The sequence below is a fragment of the Sceloporus occidentalis genome, unplaced genomic scaffold (assembly GCF_023333645.1).
Source record: "Sceloporus occidentalis isolate IW3139 unplaced genomic scaffold, rSceOcc1.0.p SCAF_3, whole genome shotgun sequence".
NCBI lineage: Eukaryota > Metazoa > Chordata > Lepidosauria > Squamata > Phrynosomatidae > Sceloporus > Sceloporus occidentalis.
The window spans coordinates 106,374,451-106,394,405 of record NW_028316983.1 but is presented as its reverse complement, the minus strand read 5'-3'; the positions used below and the strand labels follow the sequence as shown (position 1 = coordinate 106,394,405).

Sequence of the window (19,955 nt, the reverse complement as noted above, 5' to 3'; positions counted from 1 at the left end):
TTTGAACTTGATCCATGTTTCTCATCTCGGGCTTTAAGTTTTTTTAAAAAAGAGCTACTGAAAGGGCAGATGAGAAATACCAGTGACATTGAAGCTACAAACATGAAAGAAAATAAAACACATTTAGATGTCTGACCTGTTTGGTCTGGTGCAGATGTGAATTACTGGAAACTAACATGATGGAAATGCTAGGGGAGACTTGTATTTGCAGGGAAATATGAATCTTTATTCTGTTGGCAATATTTTTGTTTGTCATCTGACTGCTGGTATAGGGAAATTGAGTGCTTAATGCGATCAAGCTTTTATGTTCCAACCAAAAACTACGAAAATTAAATTTTGAGTGAGTAAAACCACTTAATCATAACAAAGCATTTTCTAGCATCTTAAACACTAGTCCGTTTATTGTGCTAGTCCGATGCTTGTGGATTTAGCCCAACACTAGTCCGATGCTTGTGGATTTAGCCCAACTGGAAGAGCCTTCTGACTATTGATTTCCACATGCTATAACTTTTCTTTACCAGTGCATCTTCATCAGGATGAAGGTGGCCTTCCATGTTTGGCTGTTTGACGTGGTTAACTAGATTATTGTTAGTTAGTTGTATGAATTTTAATTGAATGATTGATTGAATTTATATATGCATAATCTGGTATTTCTTAATCATATTTTCTTTGTTTTTACATTATGCATCTGTCCTATCATTTATAACAAATAATATATGTTAGTTATGACTAGAAAGTCCAATAATTTTAATAGGGTTACTATATGAATATTACATTTAAAGCAAAGAGCTAAATTCATTTGTCCTAACTGGAGTAAACCAATTAAATTTGACTGAAATAAATGTTGACTAGCCAAGTTCCCATTGATTTAGTGGATCTCCTCTTCGTGGAGCTAAGAGTTGGATTTAGCCCTAGGTCTGATGAGTACTTGTACCTTTGTTGTTTTTATGTATTGAAGGAAAATGGAATAGAGTAATCCAGGGTTGGGCAAGTGCAAACAGAGCAGGGTCCATCTCTCCTTCCTATGCCTGTGAGACAGAGTGCAGCAGCACATTTCAGCATACACCATGTGGCATCATGTAACTTCTAGCCACATTTAGGCCAATTTTGGATTGATCCCCCCATACTTTTTTGGTCTGTTTTGGGTGGGGGTTGAGGAGCCACTGGAGTTAGAATAGCAAAATGTTGCTTTTTAGGGTGGTTTGGGGAGCAAAAAAATACACCCCATACTTACCCTGAAAATAATTAAAATGGAGGGGATCTGGGGGCTTTGAGGGGCTTTCTGCTTTCACAGGCTGTGCTTAGGGGTCCCAAAGGTCACATGTGGCTGTAGGCCACACTTTGCTCTCTCCTGGAGTAATTCAGGGACTCAGCATTGACAGGGAATTTGAACTAAAAGAAAGTGATAGATATTCTATATAGGGAGGGAAAAATTGGGAAAATTCAGAGAAGTGATACTTTATGTTTAGAGTGTATAGGATTAGAGCCTGGGTCATATTATTAAACTAATAATTATTTTGCTATTCTGAAAATGTCTATATGGACAACAAAACAGGAAAAAAATTATTAGCTGCTTGTGGATTTAGCCCAACTGGAAGCGCCTTCTGACTATTGATTTCCACATGCTATAAAATATTTCCATTACTGTTTTCTTTCATCTTGTGCCATAACTTTAATGGTGTGCTTAGGGTAATGTTCAGTGACAAATAAAAACAATCAGTTCATATCATCCATAGAAAAATACATCAAATGGGAAAAGTCACAAATGCTTTACATGCTCTTTCATTATTATTTTTATGGAATTATTTGGTCCTGAAACAAAACAGCAGCTTCAAAAATGCCTTTTTATTTTAGGTAGTAATTCATCATTTCATGGAAAGTCACTAAAGTGATGTTATGCTGTCAATGTGATTAGATCAATCTCTTGAGATTTCCCACATCCTTTTCAGAATGATTTAGGGATTTCCATATGAAGTATGATTCTGTGGTCTATAATTTCTAACTGCTGCAGAAATCCAATGTGTACCTTAGGCTAGAACTAGACATTACAAGTGATTCATGGCTGCCACTGAAATCAGCAGTACTGTTTCTTTTCTTTCAGTTTCCCCCACTAACTTCTACCACTAAAAGATGTGTTATGGATATCATCCATGCCAGAAAGTAAAAGAAAGTTGAAGAGAGACAGCGCTGTTGATTATAGCAGCAGTAATGTGACTGGGTTCCCATCCACCCCCATAAGTGACAGCCAGTGAAATAGAAAGGAGTTTTTAAAAATGTACAGGATGATGACATCAAAACTATTGATCTTTTATTTCAGCAATTGCTTCCTAAATAGGTTTTATATCAACTGTATGGACCATAGATGTCCCTTGTCTTTTAACCGGTATTTCTCCCCCCCCCCCCCCCCCCCCAGAATTTTCAGTATATATTCATGAAATCTGAGATGGGCTAAAAAAAGAAGAAGAAGCACATCTCTATACAATGGCCGCAATACCACCTCTAACATAATCTCTGCCCATGCAATTACATGTCCCTCACATCCCTAAAAGACAGTTTTCAAGCACCAGGTGTGCACCAGGCTGGGTACAGTTAAAGGGGGCAGGCTACACCTAATAGCAATTATCTGTTGCTAGGGTAGGAGCTGAACATGTCCTCCTAGATCTTCAACAACTTGCTGGAGACCTGAGAAGTCAGCTTTTTTCTCACAGCTGCAGAACTACATCCAGGTTGGCTGCTAACTGGGTGCCTTTCTCATCTCACCACCTCACCTTCAGCAGATGCACAGACATCACAGCACACTCTAGGTCTGCAGTTCTCAACCTCTGGGTCACAACCTCTTTGGGGGTTGAATGACCTTTTCACAGGGGTTGCAAAATTACAGCTATGAAGTAGCAATGAAAATAATTTTATGGTTGGGGGTCACCACAACATGAGGAACTGTATTAAAGGTTTCCGGCATTAGGAAGGTTGAGAACCACTGCTATAGATGCTTGAAAGGAGCTGGGGAATGTGGAAGGTATGGAGTGGTGGAGTGAATATCAACTTTTCTATGATATAGAAAGGGATAAATATGCATAACCTCGGGTTATCCTTGTATGTGTCAAGAGGACTGTGACCAGTGTCATGAATATTTGTACTACAAGTTGTGAAGATGAACACTGACAGGCAATACAAGTGGGTGGGGGCGTTTACAGGATTTATGATATTACAGGATTTATACCAGATCAAAACATCCTCCAAGCCATGAAAACTGCCACAATGTTGTGACAAAATTAAACCAGGGCAAATGTAAACTCAAGTTATTTCTAGTTTTCTTAGAGTGCAAAGGGTTTTTTGATTTAGCTCAGCTTCGGCTGGTCTGTGATTAGTTCAGGCAGCCCTTTTCTGTTTGTCTGTTATGAATGCTATCTAAAAGTTAGACGTATTCATTAAAAAAGAATAAACTATAAACTCTACCTAAATGACACCTCCAGTTTAGAACCAGTGTGTTGATGGATGTATGACATCTGAAGGGAGCAGCTAATACATGGATTTCCTGTGTGAGAACTTCCAAAAAATATCCCCTTGGTCAATGTGGAGAAATGTGATTCTGGCCAACTTTGTTACAGTGATCAAAACTGGATTGAATTTACTGACACTTGCAGTGTATTCCAAAAATCCTGGGAATTATAGTTTGAAAGGTTGCTGAGAATTCTGTTAGAAACTTCTAGCCATCCTCAAGAAAAGAAAAGAAAAGTACTTTCTTGGGAGAAGAGAAAGTTATTAAATGCATGGTCATTCTGACTGAATTTATTTATACATAGAAATGTCTGCGTTGAACTGAATGTGCATAATGATGTATATATGTCCACATACTAACTGTCCCCACCATGCTTTGTAAATAGGGTCATCCGGGCAAAGAAGGCCAGTCTGGAGACAAAGGAGCTTTGGTATGTTTATCCTTTTTTGCCATGTCTGTACGTTCTTGTTATATTTAGGACATATTGAAGAAAGCCTTTTATGCCTTAGATTCAGATTGTGAGAAATACTACAAAAAGGCCCCAAAAGCAGAAGAAGCTTAATTTATATTTGTCCTTCTAGAAATAACTGTGAATATGTACATTATTTGGTTACAAACTGTTGAAATGGGGGATGTTTACTGAAAGCATGAACTCACCCTCTCCTTGACATTTCCTACCTTCATGCTTTCATTCTTATTCATAATATCATATGGCCTTTGTGAGAGAGGAGGGAGATGGGGGGTGGACCAACATTCCCAGATTCAAACAAAAAGGGAAGGGAAGGGCAGAGGTTTTCTCTACCAGGCCTTCTGAGGAATGTCAAGACTAGATGAGGAAGGAGCTGAGGAGGAGAGGAGACCCGCAACTCCAGGGGAGCTAAGCCAGCCAGAGGAGGAAAGGAAGAGGGAAGGATTAAGGGAAGCCGGAAAGGCAGAACAAGCTGAAGCTTTAAAGGAATGGGGGAGTGATCGGGAGGAGGAGAGAGATGTAGACAGTGAGGGAAAGAGGTGACTGGACAAATTGGGGAAAAGGAGACACTGAAAGCCAGGAACAACCTCACCTTGGCAGGGAGAGGCAGCTGCAGAAGAAGAGGTTTGGGGACGTGAAGTAGGCTTGATGGGGGCAGAGGATTAGTGCAGGGTCAGGGCCACCTCTCCAACTAGCCCTCCCCTAACCCCACTACTCCTGGACTTGGGAAGAGACCTGTGGCCTGGCCACAGGAGGCAGGCAGCTGAGGAAGGGGAAGGTGGTTCCTAGAGAAATATGAGTGGGAGACCCCTGAGAAAGGAGTGAGGCCAGCCCCAGGCGGGGCCCAAGAACATTAGTCTAAGTGAGGGAGTCAGACTGAAACTACCCTCGAGAGAATGAGGATGGTGTCCTAGAACTTGCTTTGGACTTTTTGGTTGAATCAACCTATGTCTGGTGATGCTGTTGTGTTGGAAGGTGTTTTAATAAAGGTTGTTGGCACCTGCAAATAAAGACTGCAGCTGCCTTCTTGGAACCATGGATGCACATGGCCACAGAGGCCACCCTCCCATCCTGGGGGCTGGGGGGAGTGATAACCTTCTTACTTTGTGGAGAAGAAAGCATATTTAAGCACACAGGTTGAGCCTTGGCATCAGCCAATGAGAGTGTTACCAGGAGGGATATAAAGAGAGAGAGAAAGGGCTGAGATTAGATAGGGAATTGGTTAGGGTCAAGATAGCAAGTACCTTGAGGGGATGAAGAGCCATTGAAGCTGGAATAGGCTGCAGAGAAAGCAGTTTAAAAAAGTTTAAAGTACCCAAGTGTCCTGGGTGAACTGAAGTGTTGTTCTAGGAATGATTTAGTTCCAAAACTCACTGCAGAAATAATCCAGTTTGAGACCACTTTAACTGCCCTGGCTCAATGCTGGGGAACTCTGGGGAAGTGTAGTGTTTGTCAGACATCTAGCTTTCTCTGTCAGAGAGCTCTGGTGCCACAAAAAACTACAATTTTCATGATTCCCTAGCACTGAGCCAGGGCAGTTGAAGCAGTTTCAAACTGGATTCTTTCTGCAGTGTGTTTTGGACCATAGTGTATAATGATAAATGAGACATAAATAATTTAGAAGAGGTGTAGTTAATAAAAGTGTAATAAAGATTCTGAGTGTTTTGGTTTATAAATGGAAACAGTTATAAAGTCAAGAAACAACAAAGGTCAAACAATGCACCAAATAAAGAATTCCAGTAACATATCAATATCCAGCACAAGAGATACTGTATTTGACTTAACTTGCAAATAAATTTATAACTGTGTTTCAACAAGTAACTGTCTGGAGTAATTTCAGAAGTACAGTGTGCACATTACCAACATCAAGGATTTTTATTTATTTTTTTAGTGCTAAGACCTCTTGAGTAGTTTGGTGAAATAAGTCACCATCACACTTGTTCTCTTCAGTTTGTTGTTGTGTGCCTTCAAGTCATTTCTGACTTACGGTGACCCTAAGGCCAACCTATCACAGGGTTTTCTTGTCAAGTTTCTTCAGAAGGGGTTTGCCTTGGCCATCTCTGAGGCTGAGAGAGTGAGACTTGCCCAAAGTCAGCCAGTGGGTTTCCATGGCCAAGTTTGGATTCAACCCCTGGTCTTCCAGAGTCCTAGTCCAAAACTCAAGCCACTACACCACAGTGGCTCTTCAGTACTATTCAGCTATTGCCATGGTAGGGAAGCTTTTTCTGAGGTACAAGATTATACAATTGTGAAACACAACCAATCAATGGTACTTCACCTGTTTTTGGCTAGCAAAGCAATTCAATGTAAGAAGACCAGCAAACTGACATTTTTGTGTGTTTGTTCATGCTAACGGATTAGGCAAAAAAGGATAAAATCAATTTATATTGATATTGAAGGACTGATCCACCCTTGTGTTTGTGGATAATTTCTGCAAAGTCTACATGTCTATCATATACCAGCATACACTTATTTCTCTCTGGCTGTTTTGTTCTACTATCCTTCTCCCTCAATGGTGAGAAAGAAAATTACACCGTCATAGAGTTAGAAAATACTTTCTGAGATGAGTAGCACAACTGTCAAAGAACAGCATGAGAGGAGGAGCCATAACTGCACAGTAGAGTACACGTCTGAGGCAGAAAGTCTGGAGTTGAATTCCTGACCTCTCCCGTCTGAAACCCTGAAGATGAGATACCAGTCAATGGAGATTACCTGAGCTAGGTGGATGGAAGTTTGATTCAGTACAAGGAATCTTCTTTACTCAATTCTCTGACTTCTGAGAATTGTTTTCTTTTTCATGTCTCTTCTTGAAAAATCTTGGGAGAAGGTAATTACCTGTTTTCTTCAAGCAACTTCTTCCATCTGCCAACCCATCTAGCAGTCAAGAAGAATTTCTAGAATGTAGAAAAATCTATTCTACTGCAAATCAAACCCATGTTTTTCTGTCCACATATTTTCTCCAGTATGCTCCAGTGGACATGTATTGATTACTTCTCTGTCCACAGTTCCTGTGTGTGTATGGATATAACAAGTATCTTTTTAGCATTCAGAGTAAAGAGGAGAGGAGATATGCCCTATACTGTGCACATTCTATAGCCTAAGGCCTGTTACAGACTGGCAAAATAAAGCTGCTTCTGGTCTCTTTGGAAGTATGCTGTTTAAATGATGCATGGGTCCTAAGAGTCCAGAGGTCGCGCCAAAGCCACACTCCATTCCTAAGCACTGGAGTGCAGCTTTGGTGCAGCTTCCGGATTCTTAGGATGCATGCATCATTTAAATAGCATACCTCCAAAGAGACCCGAAGTAGCTTTATTTTGGCAGTCTGTAACAGGCCTAAGTCTGTGCTGGTTCTGTGCTGGGATCAGTTCTGAAGACTGAGTAAATTATGACATTAGAAATATTTTTGCATAACATCACCAAGCTCTGTCAAATGGACTTACCACTTCAATCTAGCTGCAGGATTTTGAACTGGCACATGGCACATAAAGGTGAACATGGCAGGTTGAAGCCTTAAACCTCTGTGACATTGACATGATCAGTTCAGTACCATGGGTGAATAGACTGGGAATGGAGGAACTGTCAACAGCACAGCACATAAAAACAGTACATAGGGGTACAGACTGGATTTTAAGCAATGAAAGCAATAAACGAGCTCTTTTATTCCGTTGTCATGACTGTTAGGTCTCATAATTGACTAACATGAAGAATTCCTAATAGTAAAGGCCTATTAACATGCATGTTATTACCAAAAGAAACAATGTTTACAATTCCTTGATAGTGGACAGGTGAAATGAGCATGAACAATGGCATGGTAGATCCATTCAGTAAATATCAAGTGTTCAGTAAATCCTCTTTTTGATGCTTTCAAGAAATGTTTGCTAATACAGCAAGCTAGGATAATGTATCTGTATGTGCTATGTAGCATTGGATGTAACTCTTGTGAGAGATAAAATAAAAGTTCCTTTGATGTCCCTGATCATTCATGAATGATAAATGTTTGTTAAACAACAGCTGTATAATTGTCTTTTATGACAACACAATCTAACTATAATCCAATTCGTTTTAGGGGCCTCCAGGTCCTCAAGGTCCAATTGGTTATCCTGGCCCTCGTGGAGTAAAGGTATGGACCTGCTTGCTCTTGTGTGTATTTGATATAAACTTTCTGTTAATTCTGTCGAATTCAACAAATTCTCTGTCTCTGTTTTCTAATAGGGTGCAGATGGTGTTCGTGGTTTAAAGGGTGGCAAAGGGGAAAAGGTAATTCTTTTATTTTATTAAAATCATAATCATAATAATAAATAATAAAAAGTTTATTTATATACCGCCCTTCATACATCAGGGCGGTTAACAACATATATCAAAATACAATAAAAACATTCCACTAAAACCAACAATTACACAGAAAAGGAATTAAAAACACTCATGCCAGTGGCCATGCTAACATAGAGGAAGAGGTCAGGAAGCGGTCAGGGGCTAAAAGTCAGGGGTAGGCCTGTTCGAATAGTAAGGTTTTTAACCCCTTCCTGAACTGGGCTAAGGAGGCGGCAGAGCGGAGCTCGACGAGCAGCGAGTTCCAGAGGTTCGGGGCCAAGGTCGTAAAGGCCCTCCTCGAAGTAGATGTCAGCCTAGCCTCTGGAACTCTTAGAAATTGCTGCCCAGAAGATCTGAGTGTGCGGGGTGGATTGTATGGAGAGAGGCGGTCCTCTAGATACCCTGGGCCCAAGCCATTTAGGGCTTTATAGGTCATAACCAACACCTTGTATTGCGCCTGGAAGCGAATAGGCAGCCAATGGAGATCTTTTAGCACCGGTGTTATATGGCTGGTCCTGGACGTACCAGTGACCAGACGTGCTGCCATGTTCTGCACTAATTGTAGCTTCCGGGTATGATACAAGGGTTGCCCCATGTAGAGCGCATTGCAGAAGTCCAAACAAGAGGTTACCAGAGCGTGTACCACAGTTTCAAGGTCCCTCCAGTCCAGGTAGGGACGCAGCTGGCGTATCCGCCGAAGCTGATAACAGGCGCTCCTGACCGTCGCATCCTCCTGAGAAGTAAGATGGAGCGACGAGTCAAGGAGCACCCCCAGACTGCATACTGAGTCCTTCACAGGGAGCGTGACCCCGTTCAGAACAGGTGGAACCACCGCCATCCCTGGGCCGGGTGAACCTATCACAAGTACTTCCGTTTTCTCTGGATTCAGGCTGAGTCTGTTTTCCCTCATCCAACCCATTACCGACTCCAGGCAGGCCACGAGAGGAGAGATGCCATCCCCGGTCACTGCATCAGTCGGAGACATAGAGAAGACTATTTGGGTGTCATCAGCGTACTGATAACCCTGCGCCCCATGTCTCCGGATGATCTCTCCCAGCCGTTTCATGTAAATGTTAAAGAGCATGGGAGACAAAATGGCCCCTTGAGGGACCCCCGATGTTAGGGGCCTCTCATCGGAGCACATGTCTCCCAGCTGCACCATCTGGGACTTCCCAGAGAGGTAGGACCGGAACCACTGGAGCGCAGTGCCCCCGATTCCCACCTCTGCCAGGCGTCCCAGAAGGATACCATGGTCTATGGTATCGAAAGCCGCTGAGATGTCCAAGAGCACTAACAGGGACACGCTACCCCTGTCCATGCCCAGACGGAGATCATCGACCAAGGCGACCATGGCAGTCTCAACCCCGTAGCCCGTCCGAAAGCCGGTTTGAAATGGATCAAGATAATCCGTTTCGTCCAGGATCGATTGAAGCTGGATTGCAACCGCCCTCTCGATCACCTTCCCCAAAAATGGCAATAGCGATACAGGCCGATAATTATTGTGCATCAGGGGGTCGAGGGAAGGCTTTTTCAGCAAAGGTTTTACTACAGCCAATTTTAAGCTGGATGGGAATTGTCCTTCCCTCAAAGATGTATTAATAATCCAGTGTAACAGTGAAGTTACTACCGGTCCCCCCTGAGCCGCTAGCCATGAGGGACAGGGATCGAGAGAGCAGGTTGTCTTCCGAACACTTCTAAGGATCCTGTCCACATCATCAGTACTCACAGACTCAAACTGATCCAGTATAACCGAGTCCACAGAAGTTCTGGAGGCCTCTGATCTAGGATCTGCTCTAATGCTGGCTTCAAGATCTTCGCTTATCCGAGAGATTTTATCCGCGAAGAAGTTGTTAAATTGATCACAGCAGGCCTTAGTAGGTTCAAGGATCTGATTCGGGGCAGGAGGGAGCTGGGTTAGCTCCCTGACTACCCCGAACTACTCTGCTGGACGTGCCTGTTCCACCTCCTTCCTGCCATTTTCGGGCCTCCCACTGTGAGACAGTGGGAAGCCAGAAAATGGCGCCTGGGAGGAGGAGACAGAGGCGCGTGCGTGTCTGTCTCCTCCCAGCCCTCTTCCCTCCTGGCTTGCCTTGGCTTGCCGGGAAAGGGCTCCGCAGAGCCCTTTCCTGGCTAGCGAAGGATGAGGAGGAGGCAGCTCGGACGCGTGCCCAGCCGCCTCCGCCTCCTCCCAGCTTGGGAGGAAGCCTTGGCCTGCTCCCAGGCCGGGAAGAGACGCAGGGGCCGCCTGGCATTGCCGCGATCACCGTGGTGCCAAGCAGCCTCCTCCTCCTCCTGGCTTGGGAGGAGGCCTCGGCCTGCTCCCAGGCCGGGAAGAGACGAGGGGGCTGCCTGGCATCGCGGTGATTGCCGCAGTGCCAAGGGGCCTCCTCCTCCTCCAGGGCCTGCTCCCAGGCCGGGAAGAGACGCGGGGGCCACCTGGCATTGCGGAGATCGCCACGGTGCCAAGAGGCATCCTCCTCCTCCCGGCTTGGGAGGAAGCCTCGGCCTGCTCCCAGGCTGGGAAGAGACGTGGGGGCCGCCTGGCATCGCAGCAATCGCCACGGTGCCAAGCAGCCTCCTCCTCCTCCCAGCTTGGGAGGAAGTCTCGGCCTGCTCCCAGGCCAGGAAGGGGCGCGGGGGGCTGCCCGTCATCACGGCAATCGCTGCAGTGCCAAGCGGCCTCCTCCTCCTCCCAGCTTGCCTTGGCTCGCCAGGAAAGGACTCTGCGGGGCCCTTTCCCGGCGAGCGAAGGCCGAGGAGGAGGCGGCTGGGACGTGTCCCAGCCGCCTCCTCCTCCTCCCGGCTTGCCTTGGCTCGCCGGGAAAGGGCTCTGCGGAGGGACCCTCAGGGGCTAGCAAATGCCGGGGGAGGAGCCAGAGGCTCCCTCCCTCTGCAAAGGGGGTGGAAGCCCCGCCCCTGGAGGGCAGAAGCCCCACCCCCTGGAGGGCAGAAGCCCCACCCCGGCACCCAGCTCCCATCCTGGGGGAAGCCCCGCCCCCAGCACGCGACCTCAAAAAGGTTCACCATCACTGCTCTAGAACCTAGAAAAATGAGGTACCCCCTGCTTTTCTGCTGATAGGTGCACTATCAGAAATGGAACCTCAGATGCTACAGTTAGCCTGTACATTTTGCTGCCTGCTGGAGGAACTGCAACTTCTCAGCCATTTGAAAACACTTAGCACTTCCTGGAACAATGCCCAAGCTATCATCCCAGTGATACTTGGGAAGTTTCTCTAGCCCAAAAGTTGTTTTCCCTTCCCAAGTAGGCAAATTACATTAATTGACATCTGGCTGCAGTTAGTCATGGATAATCCCTGTGAGCCAATGGAACATAAGCTAAACATGCAGCATGTGAGAGTGGATAGCTACTTCTCACTGGGCTACTGATTCAAAAACCAGGATAGAGGTACAGTATATCACAAGAAGAGTTGTGAGGTATCTTTGTAAGGATGTTTAAAGTGTTGGGAAGAAACTGGTTTGAGTTATTTCCTAAGAGTGTCCTCAACAAACATGGTTCCTCTGGGCAACATTTGTTTGTTTGCTCAAATTTTTATATCCATCCTTCTATTCAAATTTTTCAGTGTAGAAAACCATAAAACAACATGATCAGTTTAAAACAATGTAAATGGTATAAATTGTTTTAGAAGGCTAATAATATATTAAAGAACAAACTGTTTAATAAATAAATAAGATAGTTTAAAAGAATTAACAATTTAAAACCTTGCATATGTGGCTGTGTAAAACCTGTTAAGTGCCAAAGGATTTTGGAAGCAAACAAGTTTTCCTAGGTGCTGGAATGACAGTATCATTGGTGCCAATCAAGACTCTAACTGGGGTGCCATTCTTCATCTACACCTTCCAATGGCACATTGCTGTGATTGACAGCAACTGGGGCAGTAGCACTTCTGACTTCATAGGTACTGGATGCTCGCTCACTCGCAGACTACATCAGTCAGAAACCATCTGTTGATGTCAAGTATGGAATTCATGTAGTCCATGTTCTGTATTTATCAGTACATCCTTGTGAGAATTCTAGACTAGTACGTCTTTCCTGACCTGGACATTTCATGTGTAGCTTTGAAAAGTCCTCATGTCATCTTTTTAAGCACTATTGCCCAGAATATTTATGTCCAATTAGACTATGTTTTTAGGATTATATATCATCTCTTCCCTCAACAACAACTAAATGGTTTATATGTTGGGTGCTCCCTTTGGATAAAAATGGTATATTATTATAATGTCTGTTTTGCAGTGTTCGTCATTGGAAGCACCTTTGACACTTAAGTCAGTCAGAGAAGGCTACTTCTTTTTTCTTCTTTCTTTCTTTCTTTCTTTCTTTCTTTTTTGGTTGCTGAGCAAGAACTTTTCTTTATTCCTGCCAAAAATTACAAGTGCTTTTAGGTAGTGATGGAAAAGAAGACATTTCCAACTACAGGGGAATAAAAGATAGACAGCTCTTAAAAATTGGAGAAGCGCAGAGTTCTTGCTGTTTTCTTAACAATAGCTGGTACATACTGTCAGTCATTCATATTAGACTTTCTTGACTGACAGCACACACTCTGGATTCTCTTTATAAATCAATGAGAAACATGTGGATATTGCAGCACACTACTTTGTCTCAAGCTTTTCCAGGTCAAATAGAATTTATTTTGCTAGCCAGCTTGCAATAATCTTACTTGGATTTTCTAGGCAATTTATGAGCCTCAATTACTAGGATATGTTTGTCAATATATTTAGTAGCATTCTAGACTTCAGAAACTGTTAGCAAAACAGTACATTTGGACATGGCAGAAGCCCACAGAGCTACTTTTTCCAACTTACCTGATATTCAGGAAGCAGTGCAGTAGTATCCAAGGGTTTAACAGAAGACCTATCTTAACATTCTCTGTATCTGCTGCTTATGTAGCTACTAGCACTGTCTGAGTAGGGGTGGGGGGAAGGAAAAGGGGGTTCTTAACTCACGACGGATCCCATTCCAAACTGGGAGCAGTATTCTGGAGTTCAGCTTCATTTGAACTTGTCTCAGAGGGTTCTACACTGAGGAGGTTTTATTTTCCTCCCAATTCCTATCTTTTCTATTAGGATGATGTGATTGTCACAAAATAATATGATTGTGTTAATCAGCCTTTAATGACTAACTAGCATCTTTGGGGTCATATCCTAGTTGACCTTTGAACATGTGTTGTCTTATGGAGAAACTGTCCCAGATTTTAAATTTGAAAATATAAGGAGGACATTTTAATACTGAAGAGTAATGGAGTAATGAAGAGTCTCTTGATGAATTAAGAAATGAATTTGCCTGTTGCCTTAAGCACCTTTCTCATTATTCATTCTCCCTTTGAAAGCTCAAAAGTAATTCAATTTAGTTGTTGCAATATGTTTTTTTCCCTGATGGAAAAAACTGCCATACTAAAATTATTTGGCATGTTATGATCCAACTTTAGTAGTGTAAAATATTGTGACTTACAGCAAAATAGCTATGGTTGCTATACATATTATTCTCATGGATTCATTCACATTCTCTAATAATTTCCATTCTGTTTGCAGATTGAAATTTAACATGTTTTTTTCCTCCTGTGTTAGGGTGAAGATGGTTTCCCTGGGTTTAAAGGTGATATGGGCCTTAAAGGTGACAGAGTAAGTCTCCCCTCCCTCCCTCCCTCCATCTATCACACACACATAATCTCTCTTTCAAGCTCAGTCCCCAAAAACCTATGGGAGTAAAAGACAGAATCAAGGACAGAACTTTACTGATGAAGAGAAAAGATTATATCGATGTCAGGAGGCTTTTTCCATTAGTGGATGGATTCAAGAAGGTCATGAAGCAGGCTTACAACCCAGCCACAAAGTGCTTCTTTCCATACAATGAATGGATGGATTCATTGCCATACATGGCTACAGGAAAAGTTAAAACATTCAGTATGATCACACCATTCCGGGGGGAAGGCAGGGGAAGACCTAACTTTACCCAGCTCATGTTCACATGGTTTCCATACAAACATGCACTTAAATCCCAAAGAGTATTTGCATAAGAAAAACCATTCCCCCACAAAAGTACATACACTGTCTGTTGCATGATGGACATTTTAGTATTGGAGGAAAATATTATCATGGATTGCCTTGAATACACTGTGCTTTTTATATAAATCATATTAATAAACATGTCTCAGATTCACACACCTTTCTTAAACTATGTGCAAATATTATTTTAAGTTAAGCCAGGACTAAGCTTTGAACAATTGAAAGTTGAGCCTGAACATGGGTGGTGTGGTAGTAATGGAAGTGAAATAAACGTGGCACTTAAAATAAAGTGCATAAGATAAAACTTACCACAGCTGCTTCATACAGTAGCTCTGATTAGTTGGTGGTTGATATCTCTTTTGATACCCGTATCACATTTTGAGATGTTTCATTGAGAACTACTAGATACTTTATTTACTCAAAGTAAAGAAGGACAGATAATTTTGCCAGTCCCCTTTCTTTTGGTTGAATACACTGCACTTTAACAGTGGCTGATTTTACATGTTATATTCACAAAACTTTTTTTTAAGGGTGAAGTTGGTCCTTTAGGTCCTCGAGGAGAAGATGGCCCTGAAGGACCAAAAGGTCGTTCAGGCCCAACAGGAGACCCTGGTGGAGCTGGTCAAGCTGGAGAAAAAGTTAGTACATATGTACATATGGTATATATTTGTGAAATCATGAGGATTTTCTAATGCAGCACTCTATAATATGTTAGAAATTTTAAAAGCTACGTACAAAATGGATACCTATTCAATTCTCAAATTCTATGTTGTCCAAATAGGGCTGTATGTTGAACATGTCTATACAGCATATATGGATCACAGATATGCATTTGTCTGTCAGAACTAAACACTTGTATACTGTGTATAAAGCACCTCAATTTCTGTTTCACACCTGCATTGTGGCAGCTGCCACATGCATAGGGGATGTGAACCGGGAAATCTCTAGTTTCAAATTTTATTTTATCCATGGACTCAAATCCACTGTCTTAAGGTGTATCCAAACTGATTAAAAATACCAAAAAATCCTAGATTCTGTTTCTGTTCTTTCTGGTTTTATTTTGGAGATCCACACACATTTGTTTTTTTCCCAGACATTGTTTTATCTCAGTTTATTTTAACCCAACATAAAATTGGAAAGAACAGGAAAAAAGATGGGACTTTTAAATCATTCTGTATGCATCATCAGTCTCTTGCCCTAATGCATGCAAAAAGGGGTAACATTGCTATCATACATTTACAGTACAGTAATAAAGATTATTAACGCAGTGAATGTGAAGGAAGTGAGTATTTGGACATCATGGTAATGAATGATGATGACATTGCTGCTGATGATATTTAATGAAAACAAAAGAAACAAAATCAGGGAGAAGGGACAGAGGAGATATTCTTACCATATAGCCATGTCCTAGTATACCGAATTGCAGATTTCAAAGTGAGAACCTTCCCCTGTCTGTCTGGTTGAACAGACTGGCAAAAAGAGCCGGTTTCAGAGTGGCATGGGGGTGTGTCTTTTGTCTTCTTGTTTTGGGAGCCCAGCTGATTGGACCTGTGCCAAAAGGGCAAGCTTAAGGGAGGCAAGTTGAACTAAGCAATGAGAGCCAGCTCCTTGCATGCCAAAACCCATCAAGGACTTCAAATCCCATCTCTGCGTGAGTAGCTTAGGAAATGTGTTAGTATGTCTAGGCTTTTGTTATGTTTATCTTTTGGCTTGCCTAAAATGAACATCTTGTAACTATGCATTCTGTACCTGCAGGGTAAGGAGGCCTTGCATGAATGATACCTTATTGCTCTATTCTGTCTACTTAGAATAAATACCTTCTTTAAAAGTATCTGCTCTCTCTGTACTCCTATACTTGCGCCTTAGCTCGGTTACTGCTTGCTCAGGTTAGCAAGGAAAGGAACTTAAGTCCTTAGCAAGTCCCAGTGTGTGCTAAGGGAAGTTCATTGGAGATTCACTGGGTGGTGGCAGCTTGACTAGAGGACTCAGGGGGTCTCATTCAGCTCAGCAGGGAGCGGGAACAGAGACTCAGGAGACTCTAGGGGAAATTAAAGGGATCCACTGGGTCTAAGGGCCAAGAACAGGGTGGCTGTTTGGCTGCTTGGACCCAAGGGATCATCACATCTTCAGATGATTATCTTTCTATGATTGTCAGTGTTCCTCTGAGGAAGAATAGTTGATGAACTGGAATGTTTAAAAGAGAAGGAAAGTGCTGTTTATTATTTGATGCTAGTGACCTTTACAAGCATTCATAAAAATACCTTAAAAGTCACATCACTCATTCCAGAAGGTGTTCCTTTCGGCTTCACTTAACTTTTGGGAGCTATGTTGGAATTAATGGTCTCCACAATGTTGCAAGACATCTTGCCAGCTGTTAACAAGGTCATGCATCAAGAAAGCCAATATTATAATTATGGATGGATGAAGGCATAATTGGAATGTCATGACTGAACTCAAATTAAATTTCAATTCCATTAAAACTAGAATAAATGAGCATCAGATCTGCTCTTCCTCCAAAAATTTTTTTTTAGATAAATTCCTATTCATCTTCTTAAGTCTGGGAATATAGTATAGCAATATTATGACAAGTTAGTTGGATTCAAAGAAATATGAATGAAAGGAAAAAAACTGCTATTTCAATAACTATTTTCTTAAAACTGTAATAAATAGATTCTATAGCAGTGCTCTTTTTACTTGTACAATTGTTTGTGGTGGAAGGTTGCAAGATCATCTGTCATTCTATTTATTAATCTGCTGTTGTTGTTGAATGCCTTAAAGTTGTGTCCGATGTACACTGACTCAAAGACAATCCTTTCACAGGATTTCTTGTGCCATTGCACAAGCCCAAGGTCACCAAATGGGTTTCTATGGCTGAAGAAGCCCAGAACCCTTTACAACACTCAAACCACTGCATCCCACTGACTCTCACTATAAACCACTTAAATTATCCATGTGATTTACATAAAGCATTAAATTCAACATGAAAAGATAATACAAAGCAACTTCCAAAAATTATGGGTTGAATACAGAGCTAATCCATGTTCACAAGAGCCAGAAGGCTAGTTTTGGATCCAACCCATATTTTTAATTGATTTACTAAATCAGAACATAAATATTTAACATATAAATATTTTAAAATAGAGAAAAATAAGTTTTTATCTATTATCTCAAAAGAGACACAAAATGAATGGATCCCAAGGGGTTATCCCATACTAAACATCAGGAACTATAATATTTATAACAACATTTTCAGCAGCAACTTATATATTTTTTCTCTCTTTCTTCCTTTTATCTTTGTATATGTAGTACTACCATTTCGGCCTTCCTCTTTCACTTTTAAAAAATGTTGTCTCAATAACCTGAGTGTAACAATTTTTAAAGTGCAGATTTAAAATCTTATCCTTTCTAAAGCCAAAGGTTAGAGGTGAGAGCAGAAGTAATGCTGCAAGAAAATATCATAAAATTATTATAAATCATCATCGTAAGTGGGGAAATTTGCTTTGGTTACAGAGGCATGCAGTTCCTGATTGCCTGTCCCCATTTCCATTCAGTTGGGATAGTATATAATGTCTTCTATTGGATCAGACGAGTAAATTGTCATAACTGTCTGTGGAATCCAGTTTATGTCCTGGAGGTATAGTTTTAGGCCAATAGCCTACATTTTATTAGTTTTAATCATTATTATTTCTTTCCTGTAGGTCTGATAGATGCAGCCTTATATACTAGGATGAAATTCTCTAACTGGTTTTATTTTGGCAAATCATGTCTAGCTCTATCAGTCCTTCAATAAGCATAAAGTGGACCCAGTAGCTAGAATGTTTGCAAAATGAACATTTCAGTACAGAAGAGGGAATTGTAAGCAAGTAACATTTCCTGCATCCCTACAGTACCATAGTTTTCTCATATGTGTGTGTGTGTTACTAATTTTAATATGGACAATCAAATTCACAACCAAAGTAATAAACATTCAGGAGAGAAAAGAAGAAGATGAAGAAAGAGAAAAGGAAAAAGATATACCCATATCTGTATACAGTCCTCCATCCATTTTTGTGGAGTTCGAATCCACAGTCTCAGTCCTTCATGGACCAGCAAGCTGGGAGAGTTAAAATGGTGCACGCAGGAGTGTGTGGCCATTCTAGCCATTGGGACTTGAATATGTGCAAATTTCCATTTTCTGGGGGAGAGGTGTCCCAGAATGGATTCCCCCAGGAAAATGGAAGGACTGTATATTTGTCTATGTGTATACTAACACTAAACTAAAGCTAAAGCAGAATACTAAAACATAGTATTCTACATAGCGCATAGACTAAAACAGTAAGCACACACTGAGTAATACACTAAACGCTACATAAAACACATGCCTGTGTGTAGACAGTGCTTAAAAAACAAACAAAAAAACATCCTATGACAATACTTTGTGAACTTGGTGATAATATAATCTTAACTAGAATAATATAATCTTGCTAGCATGTTAACGTCATGTTGACACATCTCTAGTCACAGTTGGCTGCATGATAATGCAGTCAATTCAGAAGGAGGAGCATTTTCTAACTTCTGAAAGTGAAAGAAGTGCTGCAAATACCTTTATTCGCCTCAGGTGCCAAAAGGAGGCCTCCATTTTATAGGGTACAAAAGTTCAGGACTACTTGACAAAGACACAAATTTCAGCACCATAATTGAAACAGCAGAATTTTATTTTATGTGTATTGCTGTTTCTTGGATGCTCAGTAATTTTGGCTTAGGACAAACCATCTTAAAAAGAAAACAAACATGCCTGCGGTTGCCAGAACTCAGATTCCCCAGTTTTGGTTTGATTTGTTGCTGCAGTTTGTAAAACTCGCCAAGAAAACTTGGTGTTTACTTTGTTAGCTTCCTCCTTCCATCCCAGTTCTTGTTTTTTTTTTTTTTTTTTTTTTTTTTTTTTAATTTTTATTGATTAAAATGTCAAATAATACAATTACATACCTCTATATTTAACAGCATCTAGCTTCATACAACTCAATACAATTACAATTTGTATATTGTTACATTTATCTCCCTTGCTTCCCATCTGCCTATTAAGCTCAGCTCTTTCTCTTCTTCTTTTTTTGTTCAGTTGAAAGCCAAGGGCTCTTATTATCCTTTCACACTTATATTTTCCATTGCCTTTTTACATACTTATCTAATAACTTCCAATGCCTATTCTCTTTGTCTTTATTTCTTAATATCATCGTTAAATTGTCCATCTCCCTTAACTCTATTACTTTTTTTAGCCATTCTTCTGTATCTGGAACACTTTTATCTTTCCAATACTTGGCCAGTAAAATCCTTGCCGCCGAAACGAAATATAACATAATTCTCCAGTAAGATTTTTCTATATCCTTTCCCATAGTTGACGTCATATTGAGCACATATAATTCTGGTGATGAAGGAAATTTTATATTCAATATTTTTTGTATTATATTATGTATTTTACACCAGAATCTTTTAATTTTCTTACACCCCCACCACATATGTACATAAGTACCTTTTTCTTCCAGACATTTCCAACATCTATCATTGTTACCTTTAGCCATTCTTGCTATCCTCACCGGAGTGTAATACCATCTGTTATAAACTTTAATATAATTTTCTTTCAAATCCTGTGACGCAGTGAATTTGCATGTTTTCCTCCAA

General features: G+C 41.3%; 1 protein-coding gene across 1 annotated transcript in view; it reads left to right on the top strand.

Annotated features, from left to right (window-relative positions):
• The window catches only part of LOC149316541 (collagen alpha-1(XI) chain), a 325,693-nt gene that overhangs the window by 166,882 nt on the left and 138,856 nt on the right, over nucleotides 1–19,955 (top strand). The window contains exons 27-31 of the mRNA XM_089515788.1: nucleotides 3,885–3,929; nucleotides 8,035–8,088; nucleotides 8,181–8,225; nucleotides 13,863–13,916; nucleotides 14,831–14,938. Of these exons, the coding sequence (XP_089371914.1) occupies nucleotides 3,885–3,929; nucleotides 8,035–8,088; nucleotides 8,181–8,225; nucleotides 13,863–13,916; nucleotides 14,831–14,938 (306 nt within the window). The remainder of the gene's footprint in view (nucleotides 1–3,884; nucleotides 3,930–8,034; nucleotides 8,089–8,180; nucleotides 8,226–13,862; nucleotides 13,917–14,830; nucleotides 14,939–19,955) is intronic.